We start from the raw sequence: 11,073 nt of genomic DNA on the forward strand, positions 1-11,073 counted from the left end.
GCACAGGCAACCAGCTGTGTCCGGCACAGTGAAGAGATGGTCCGACGAGGCTGACGAGGCTCTGAGGGACTGTTTTGAGACAACTGTGTGGGAGGATTTCTGTGATTCTCACGGAGAGGACATTGAGGGTCTCACACACTGCATTATGGACTATATTAACTTCTGTGTGGAAAACACCATACCCACCAGGACTGTACGGTGTTTTTCCAACAACAAACCGTGGATTAACCCTGACATAAAGGTTCTCCTTAAGGAGAAGAAGAGGGCCTTTAAGTCAGGAAATAAGGATGAGCTGAAGGCTGTGCAGAAGAAGCTGAGATGGAAGATCCGTGAGGGGATAAACAACTACAGAAAGAAGATGGAGGTTCAGCTGCAGGAGAAAAATGTCAGTGGAGTCTGGAGAGGCCTAAAAACCATCTCTGGCCACAAGGAACCTGACTCTCAAGCTGCAGGGGACCAAAAGTGGGCGAATGACCTGAACTTATTCTTCAACAGATTCGATCAGTCATCTGTCCCTCCCCCAGCCTAGTCTTCCATGCTGCAGCCCCCCCTTTCCCCCTCTGCAACACTCAGCTCACAGCCACCCCCACTGCTCATCCCAACCCCCCCACCCACACCCTCCAGCACACAGACCCCCTGCACCTACCTGTCCCTCACAACAACCCAGGTGAGAAACCAGCTCCAGAGGATCAAGGTGAGGAAGGCTGCAGGCCCAGACAGCATCAGCTCCAGGCTCCTCAAGTCCTGCACAGATCAGCTGTGTGGGATTGTTGAACACATGTTCAATCTGAGCCTGAAGCTGGGGAGAGTGCCACAGCTGTGGAAAACATCCTGCGTGGTACCGGTGCCTAAGACTCTGCACCCCAAGGACCTCAGCAGCTACAGGCCGGTGGCACTAACATCCCACCTAATCAGGACCCTAGAGCGGCTGGTCCTTGTTCATCTCCAGCCCTTGGTGAGCCCATCGCTGGATCCATTTCAGTTTGCCTACCAGCCTGGAATCGGGGTGGACGACCCCGTCATCTTCCTCCAACACCGAGCTCTCTCTCACCTGGAGAAACCTGGGAGTACTGTGAGAATCATGTTTTTTGATTTCTCCAGTGCTTTCAATACCATTCAGCCTGCACTTCTGAGGGACAAGCTGAAGCACACCGGGGTGAACCATCACCTCACACACTGGATTCTGGACTATCTCACTAACTGTCCACAGTACGTGAGGACCCGGGACTGTGTGTCCGACACGGTCGTCTGCAGCACAGGGGCCCCGCAGGGAACAGTCCTGGCTCCGTTCCTCTTCACCCTCTACACTGCAGACTTCACATACAACACACGCACCTGTCACCTGCAGAAGTTCTCTGACGACTCTGCAATCATCGGCCTCATCACAGATGGGGATGACCGAGAGTACAGAGAACTGACACAGGACTTCGTGGACTGGTGCAAGTGGAACTGCCTCCAGATCAACGCAGGGAAAACCAAAGAACTGGTGGTGGATTTCCGCAGACGAACACTCTGCCCCCTGACACCAGTGAACATCCAGGGAACGGACATTGAGATGGTGACATCTTATAAGTACCTGGGTGTTCACCTGAACAATAAACTGGACTGGACTCACAACACAACTGCATTTTACAAGAAAGGCCAGAGCAGACTTTATCTGCTCAGGAGACTGAGGTCATTTGGAGTGCAGGGGGCACTCCTTAAGACCTTTTATGACACTGTGGTGGCATCAGCCATCTTTTATGGAGTGGTCTGTTGGGGGAGCAGCATCTCGACAGCTGACAGGAAGAGACTTGACAAACTGATCAAGAAGGCCAGCTCTGTCCTGGGATGCCCCCTCGACTCAGTGGAGGTGGTAGGAGAGAGGAGGATGATGGCTAAGCTGTCATCCATGATTGAGAATGACTCCCACCCCCTGCAGGACACTTTAACAGCACTGGAGAGCTCCTTCAGTGACAGACTGCTTCACCCAAAGTGTGTGAAGGAACGCTATCGCAGGTCCTTCCTTCCTGCAGCAGTCAGACTTTACAACCAGCAGTGCTCCCAGTAGACCACACACTCACAAGACTTTCAGTATGACTGCACTATACACACTAACTGTGTTCATTCATACTGTGAAGATATTGTATCTCAACTTGCAATGCAATATATCAATTCCTATGTGCAATATAGGAAACTATTCACTATCATTACTCCAGTCAGGAGTACTATCATTCAATGTGTAATGTCAGTACTGATGGTTCATATTCATATCAGTGTGCAATATCAGTATTGTTTGCTCATATTTCATTACTCCTTGTTTATATTGTTTATATTGTTTGGTTGATATTTAATATTTATGTCCTTTTACTGATGCCTTCTATGTTTACTATCCACTTTTGCTGCTGTAATACCTGAAATTTCCCCACTGTGGGACTAATAAAGGTATATCTTATCTTATCTTATCTTATCTTATCTTATCTTATCTTATCTTATCTTATCTTATCTTATCTTATCTTATCTTATCTTATCTTATCTTATCTTATCCCTTAACCTAGGCTTCCTATACTTAGTGAGGCCTGTCTTAGACCTGGGGAGTGGTCCCCTCTGTCCTCCTGGGTACAATTTGAATGCACCTTGGTTATCTGGCCGTGGTGGGGGTGTTGAAGCTGTTTTTAAGAATCATCTTGCTTGTATTTCTTTTAGTTTTTGCTCTGCATGACCTTGCCCCAAGTTACATTTTCTGATCTCCTTGTTGCATGTTCCTCTTCACCCTCTGATCCTCCAATCTGTCTTTTATCCACCCCCCACTCCAATCTGAGTCAGCTGAATCTTTGGACTGTTTCAAGCAGCTTCTAATAACGTGTTGTTTTTTTTAGATTTCCATGCTGGGCTTTGTTTGTCCTTTATCTGGTCTGTCTTGTCTCTCATTGTATTGTGTTTAATATTACATTTTGACCTTTTTTTTGGTTTACCTTATTTGTTCATTCATTTTGGTGTATGAGAAGTTTTTTGTGACCATGGGTTCAACTAAGAGCAAAGTGCCAATAATGATCAGTGGCTAATTATTCTGGGCATCCCTATGAGGATAATGAGACAACATTAAACATACCATGTGTAAACACACACACACACACACACACACACACACACACACACACACACACACACACACACACACACACACACACACATATATATATATATATATATTTTTTTTTTTTTTTTTTTTTTTTTTTTTTTTTTTACTTACTTATTTACTGATCATTATTACCAATATTCAGTAGGATGTGAAGTTCAAATGCTAATATCTAATGGATAATGTCATACTGCTGTGTTCCAGCGAGAAAGTGTTCCAGTGAGAACGGGAATACGACAAACTGTTATCCTTTCACGGCTTCCTGATTGATCAGCAACTGAAAAGACAATGGATAATGAAAATCTAGATCCATCAAAACTGGCCAGAAAGAAACCATACATTTGAGATCTTTTTTGTTCAACCAGGACCAGCCATTATACAGTCATGGAAAAAATTATTAGACCACCTTTGTTTTCTTCAATTTCTTGTTCATTTTAATGCCTGATACCACTACAGGTACATTACCTGACGAATACAATGAACACAACAAAAAATGCAGCTGATTCCATAATACTTTATGTCCTATTTGTCATGCTTAAGCTTAATTGTAGTCCCAGGGTATATAAGAGGCCATTTCATGTCATAAGCAGCACTGCACATGCAGAGGCATGGAGTGGTTTCCTGCTTACATTCAAGCCGTAGCACAACTCAGAAGTTGTCAGCTCTCACATACTGTAATGCCTAAAACAAAAGAATTATGTTAAGCCGCAAAGGCAGCCATCTTGGCACTGCTGGAAATTGCCATGAGTGAGAGACAGGTAGCCAAAAAACTGAAGATCTCCAAGACAGCCGTTCATTATACCAAGAAAAAGCAAGCCAAACAGAGTACTACCAAATTGCTAGCTGGTCGAGGCAGGAAACGTCGTTCTACCCCACGAGAGGACCGTGCACTCATCTGTTCCTGTTTCAGGAATCATTGCCAGACCTCCAGGGACCTTAAAAATGAGTGGGCACTGTCGGGATATGTGACTGTTCAGCACCGACTTCTTGAAGCTGGTCTGAAGTCACACAGGGCACGGAAGAAGCCCTTCATCAACGAAAGGCAGAGGAAGACCTGGTTGCTCTTTGCTGGGGATCACAATGATTGGACAGTTGATTGTTGGGCTAAATTTCTCTTCAGTGATCAATCCAATTTTGAGTTGATTCTCACTCCAGCCAACTTACTGGTTAGGAGGAAGCCTGGAGAAGCCTACAAACCAGACTGTCTTGCCCCTACAGTAAAACATGGGGGTGGATCAGTGATGATCTGGGGTTGTTTCAAAAACAGTAATTTTGTCATCATAAATAAAGCTTCATTCAAACGTGACTAAAACAAAATAAAAGTCACCAAAACCTTCTTGGTTCAATTACCACCACCTCTGTTTTGGTTGAAATAAAGTCTTTATTCACTGAGTCAGGAGAGGAGCGAGACATCAGAGAAGCTGTGAAAACGACATGTAGATCCAGAATATTTTCACAACTGACTCAGGAATTAGTTTCACAGGACATTATGACTGGAGAAACTTAGATATGTCAGACTTCAAAAGATTTTCTCTGTAAAACAAACAAAATTTAATTACTGGTTAACAGAAACTCTGGTTTTATGACTCGTGTCTGTCATGCAGTGCAGTCAGCACAGCTGCTGCAGATGTATGTATTTTCTATAGAAATTCAGATTTAGAATATTTGTTGACAGTCCGAATGCATATGTTAATGGTGTGCGTGTCCATAGGTTCCCTGGACTCTACAGAGGTGACATACTCCACAAAGGCCCAGACAGACAGGCCGTCCCTGCAAGACACTCCCACCTCCTCGTCAAAGAGACTGCCAGGTAGGATTGTCAAATTAACAGTCTATCAAACCAGGAAGGGATTATTCTCTGTTAAAGCCATTGGGATGCTTTTCATGTGACACATTCTCTGTGCAGGAAGTGTTGGGTTTCATTGACAGCAGCTTCACAATGATCAAAAAGCTGCATAGCCTGCTCACACCAGGCAGTGACATCAGAGAAATGCCTCCATGCAAAAGATGGTCTACAAGCTTGGTGGCATTGTGACTAATTGTATGGCAAGGTGCTATAGCTAGCTAGTTAACAACTAACGCACCAGCCAGCCTGGAACATGCTAGCCTTAGTCGTAATAGCTCCCTGAGCTTCTTTCTGTTTTCTCTGTAGTCTGCTGGCAGTTTACTCCCTTCTGTGTTTTCTTGTCATGACTATACAGTGGTCTTGAAATGGAGTTGCTTGTGGAGTGTAATTTACCAAGCAAGCTAATTGTCAGTAAGCTCATTAGTGCAGTCAGTAACAGGACAATAAGCTCACACAGTTTATTCAAAAGAGATGTTTGTACATTTATTCCTTTTCCATAAAAGTGCAAAATATTCCTCTTCTGTGGTTCAGGTTTTGTTTTGTTTTTTTAACCCCCTTCCCTCAGGTCAGTCCTGACAAGACTGTTAGCTATTGTCAACAACGCAAATTTGCGTGTCACATGTCTACAGTTAAACTTGATGCAAAACCTGAGCACAGATTTACTTCACTCTTGAGACTGAATGCACTACTTAGAGCAATTCCTTTGGAATTAGTTGATTTTGCTGATTTTGCTTTGCGAAAAAACTGGTGTTTTGAACAGACCAAGAGTCTCAAAATGTAGCATGTGCCTCAGCAAATGGACAGAAAAAAAGAACCTAATTTCAGGCAGAGCAATAAGAAGAGAAGAAGAGAAGGTACATATTTATTCATCACCCCACATTACATGCATTACATTACATGCACACATGCCATGCTTCTGTGAAATTAATTTAACGTTTAACCGTTTAACCCATCCTGGTCGTCCGTCCTCCGCGGCAGACCAGGAGCGGTGCCCGGGGACCCAGCTCTTTCCCATCACCATTGGTCAGGTGGTGATCTTCTTGCATGTTTTTGGTGGGTTTTTTAAGGAGGATACCCTAGGTGAACACGGGGAGATAACATAATTCTTCTTGTCCATTTCTGTCTTCGTGATAGAATGCCTCCCCTCTGTTCTTTCAGGTTAGTTGATTTTAGAGAGCATGAAAATAGTGGATAGTTATTTCACAGCACTTTCTTTGGTACCAATAACACTCACAGGATTCTGCATATCAGTGGAAAATACCATCACACACCTTGTGCACTTTCTGTCTTTAAATTTTCCTCACAGGTCAGAGGTTATTTCGGCGCTCAGGGCCAGGCTCAGACTCCTTCAGCGAAACCAGTTCCATTGGACAAGCTGAGGAGATAACCAAGGAGCGGGGTACCACTCTGAGCAGTAGCATCCATCCACCCACCTCTCCACCTGCACCAGAGGAGGACTCACACTCTTCAAGTGATGTCGTATCAGAGAAAATCCCAGAGGCGTCTGTGCAGGTGCACACACAGGTGGAGGCTGAAGTGGCCTCCGAGGAGAGGCAACCTGAAGGCCAAGAGGTGGAGCAGAGCGAGAGATAGGATGGCACTATGCACCTGTCCTCCAGCTGTCCTCTAAATGGTACCAGCCTAACTAACAGATGTTAAAAGGAAAGGCATTATAACATTGTGAATCTAACTCTTCCACTTTTGAAGGGAAAATCGATCGAGTTAGATTGGTTTGTTTGTCTCTGTCCCATTTTTTTCAGGACAGGAAGGATGTCAGAGTTAATGGAAAAATCCACACCTGGATACTCTAACACTGTGATGCTCAGTTCAGTGCATTCTAGTTATTTAGTGATAAAGTGTTCTATAACGATACTCCAGATTGCTAGAGCGCTCTGAGAGATGTGCTTTCCCACAATTTTCAGAATGCCTTTTATCCATTCACAAAAAGGACATGAAAGAGCTGTCTCCCTTGAAAGGTGAATTGACATACATACAACTTTATTATTATTATGTATATATGTTAGTGAAATGAGCAGTTGAGGGGGAAGTGGGATTACAGTCTGTTAAGGCTACTGTAAAGGGAGAAACCTGCCTCTTCTGTGCTGAATGTGCCACTGTATGTTGCCTGTGTATCAGTCTTTTTTTTGTTTTTGTTTTTTTGCTGTCATGTCATCTCTGATTGGCCGTGTATTCATGGGGATAACAAGAATGCTCTGAACAGCAGAATAAGTGTTTTTGGGGGAGGATTGTTCCTTTGAAGGTCAGATGGAACAGTGCTGACATCCAGCTTGCTTTTTACACTGATCTCTCTGCCAGTTAATGACTTTGAGATTGGAGAGCAGAGGAGTAGCCATATTGCACACAGAATTTCTTTAGCTTTAAAGAGAAATATGATTGGTTCAGCACCAGAGTCTCCATTTAATACTCCATTTACTCAACTGGAAATAAAGCAGCTTATATAATATTATCTTAATATTAAAGCAAGGAGAGTCACTGCAACGAAAAAGTTTAGATTCCTCACTGTAAATAGTCTCCACAGATGATATATATCTAATGACCCAATTGCTAACTCTAATTATTTATAACAAAATAAATCTATATGGAAGGAGTAGAGTATCATAATCTATTTAAATAAGAAAACACATAATGATAATAGTCACCTGCTTCCGAGCTTCAAACACTCCCTTCACGTGAAGTCCACATTTTGAGAAAAAAGTCACAATGATGTGAAAATAAAGTATCTTCAAGTGTTTTCATGAGAAAAAGACACAATATCACAATAAAGCTGTCATTAATACAAAAATGTAGTCAGAATTCTACATGAAAAACTAATTCTGTGAGGAAAAAGATATTAAGCCGTGATTCCTGAGATCAAGTTTTGGTTTTATGAGAAAAGTCATGCTATTACAAAATAGAATGGTAATTGTACAAGAGGACGTCATATTATGACATGAAGTCGTAATTTCACAAGTCAGCGGACAGCGGAGTGTTTAAATGTCCATTTATGTCATTCCATCACAAATTCATATTTTTCTCCTGAAAATTCTGACTTTTTCATAATAATCATAATATTCTGATTTCGAAATTCCCACTCTTCTGACTTCATTCTCAAATCTTTAAGTTTATTTATAACAGTGGCCCTATTGTACAATGTCAGTTCCACATTTGTGAATGAAAATCAAATTCCCTTTATAATTGCGCAGTTAGGGACAGAGCAATGTCCACTTTTTAATTTCAATGTTAGTTAATTTTTATTTTTGTCAATAATGCAACTGAAGCAAAAAGTGGCCTTCTGTCACAGAGGAGTGTTGATTTACAGGCGCTTATTCTATGAGGAATATTTCTTTTCTTTGACAAAAACATCCTACCAGACCTGCTGTAATCCAAGTGCCATATTAAAGGGCCAAGTGGATGTGTGTTTGTTTTTTGTTAAGGGAGGGGGGGCAATTTAGTTGATTCTGCTTGTCTTGGAAATTCACCCACCCACCAAAACGTGCTACCTTTCTTGCCCGTATCCCATTGATTTGTTTTGGTCTAAATAATCCCTGATAGCATAGGTAACGGTAATGAGCATGTCGTATGCACTTTATTAAAGGATTTCCTTGTAGAAGTTCACACCGTTCAGTGTCTGTAACCACACCACCCGCAATTTCAGGGTAGATCCCTAATACCCATGTACACTGACCCATGTGACTGCTGGCACCACCCAAATCTACAACGCAACCAATTAGAACACAACATGAAACAACACAGAAAACATAGTCCAGCATGACATTGTAACTGCCATAGACATATATCGTACAGCCTGACACGGGTTGACCAAGTGACCAAGACCAAGTATTAGGCTCTCACACAGTGTGACATGTAACAAACCTGGAAGTTCTCTGTCATTACTCCTTGTCTAGGGGCCTTAATGTATCACTGCATTGCAGGAAATTGAAGTGTGTCTTGAATGCACATCTTATCGAAAACTTAAAAACATCTGCCACCTGGTATGTAGCTTTTTACAACTTTACACAACATGATGGATGGCTTCTCAGCAGTGAGAGATTGCCATTGCTTTATATGCCTTCTGCAATTGAATGGGAGTGAATGAGCCTCAGTAACTATGGAAGAATGGTTTTGAATTTGCTCCCATGGAGGTGCCTGATTGCAAAAGCTTAACATTAAAACAACAGAAAATACCTAAGAATGAAAGCCCAGAAAACAAATTTGGCTGAAGATGTCCTTGAGCACATTGAGCCCTGTACTGGTGGAACATTTACTGTTAAGAGTTGTGAAATGTGGATTAAGTACAGTGGTTTGATGAGGAATTAAACCAGTGAAAATGAAGATTATGACTCTATTTCAGCTTTATTGCACTTGTTCTGTAGATAATATTATACTACTGTACTTTATTTAATTTCTTCTATGGTGTAAATGAGGTAGAATTCTTATGATTGTTTCTGTTATGTGATCATAATGTAAAGCAAAATCAATAACTTTATAACCTTCCAAGAAAATGTTTGATGAGAACTTTTGATTTGATATAATGAAATGTCCTGGACCATCTTGCCTCTTTCACTGTCTGAATTATTGATTGTATTTAATAACCAGAATCTTTTCTCTTGAAACTTTTCTACCATTAGTTTACAGCACAGAAACACTTTGGCATGTTTTGTGTAAATTCTGTCTCTCAACAGATTAAATTCAAAGTTTTCTAGTCTTAATGTCAGGCCGCTGCTTTCTGTGGTTCAGTTATAATTCTAAAAGTACCTCCTCATCCAATTTTTAGTCTTCCTCTGTACTGTTGGGAATTGGTCATTCAATGCAACTAGCATGTTTGTGATTCACTTAGCATACATTCTTAAATGCACTAGATGTCTGACAAACAGCAGTAAATGAAAGTCAAGAAGAAAAACACAATGTCAGGCAGTAACAACTAAAAGCACATATACAGAAAGAAAATCACAGTATGGAAAAATGCTGTGCAGAAATGCAGAAATATGTTGTAAGACCTTGTAAGAGAGTTTTCCAAGTGAAGAGAAAAGGGTCATACTACGCTATATTTGCAATGTAGCTAACAGACCCCAAAGAGTAAACTGTGAAAATCAGTGATGAACCAAAACTACTTCTAGGTGAGCCATGTTCAACATTTTGTGCAATCTGAGGCCTCAACATCTTAATAAGAGTCTAAAATAAGATAAACTAGCTGCCATAGCAATACAAATAAAAATGATTGGATTAATAGTGATGACCAGAATGAGGACTTAAGTCACATGACTTGGACTTGAGGCAGAATTGAGTCCTGAATCTCATGACTTAAGACAAAATCAAAACATATTTGCGACAAAACTGTGACTCACACTTTTACTTGGACCTTAGCCTTTTAACTTGGAATGACATGACATGAACTGTTCATTTTCCTGTACAAGATGTACTTTGAATCAATTTCACTGCAGCCAGTCATGTTAGATGAGCAGGAAGGAAAGATCTGTCTGCCAGTGCAACATACAAAACATCATGATCAGTTTGCTTTAAATTATTTTCATGTTTATTTCAAACTAATAGATACAATTCCCAAAAGCATTAATTATGTCCAAATTTACCATTCAATCTATTAAAAAATTTGAATTAGTGTTCAGTTTATTGAAGGGTGTATATTGACTTGTTTGGGACTTGAAGCCCAAGGAATTGGACTGGACTTTAGTTGCTCCTCTCAATTCTGTATTGGCAGTAATTATTATATTTTCACATGCACAATAATAACAATAAATAATATATACAGTTGGGCACAGTAATTGCACCACACGTGCATTCAAATGCAACAAATCCTACCTTTGGGAAGCAAAACTCACAAGCTCATCTCTGGTCATTTTGGGAACTGTAGTTTGTGGTGTGTGTGTGTGTGGGGGGGGGGGGGGGGGGGGGGGGGGCTTTTTCAATTGGATTGGATTATGTTGCAAGGTGTTCCTGTTATTGTCCATCCTATCTTTTATGCACAGGAAGTATGTAAATCCTGGATTTATATTGTAGAAGTATTGCTTTTATTGAGATGCTTGTATCTGACAGACTGATCATGATATAATAATCTCTATCATCACTTAATAGACTGCTCATCTAAAAGCAG

At 41.3% G+C, this 11,073-nt stretch overlaps 1 protein-coding gene across 1 annotated transcript in view; it reads left to right on the plus strand.

The window, feature by feature from the left end:
• The window catches only part of pdxdc1 (pyridoxal-dependent decarboxylase domain containing 1), a 36,091-nt gene extending 26,419 nt beyond the window's left edge, over positions 1 to 9,672 (plus strand). The window contains exons 21-22 of the mRNA XM_070982101.1: positions 4,830 to 4,928; positions 6,271 to 9,672. Of these exons, the coding sequence (XP_070838202.1) occupies positions 4,830 to 4,928; positions 6,271 to 6,557 (386 nt within the window). The 3' untranslated portion in view covers positions 6,558 to 9,672. The remainder of the gene's footprint in view (positions 1 to 4,829; positions 4,929 to 6,270) is intronic.
• Positions 9,673 to 11,073: the final 1,401 nt, after the last annotated feature.

The sequence above is a fragment of the Chaetodon trifascialis genome, chromosome 15, assembly GCF_039877785.1.
Source record: "Chaetodon trifascialis isolate fChaTrf1 chromosome 15, fChaTrf1.hap1, whole genome shotgun sequence".
NCBI lineage: Eukaryota > Metazoa > Chordata > Actinopteri > Chaetodontiformes > Chaetodontidae > Chaetodon > Chaetodon trifascialis.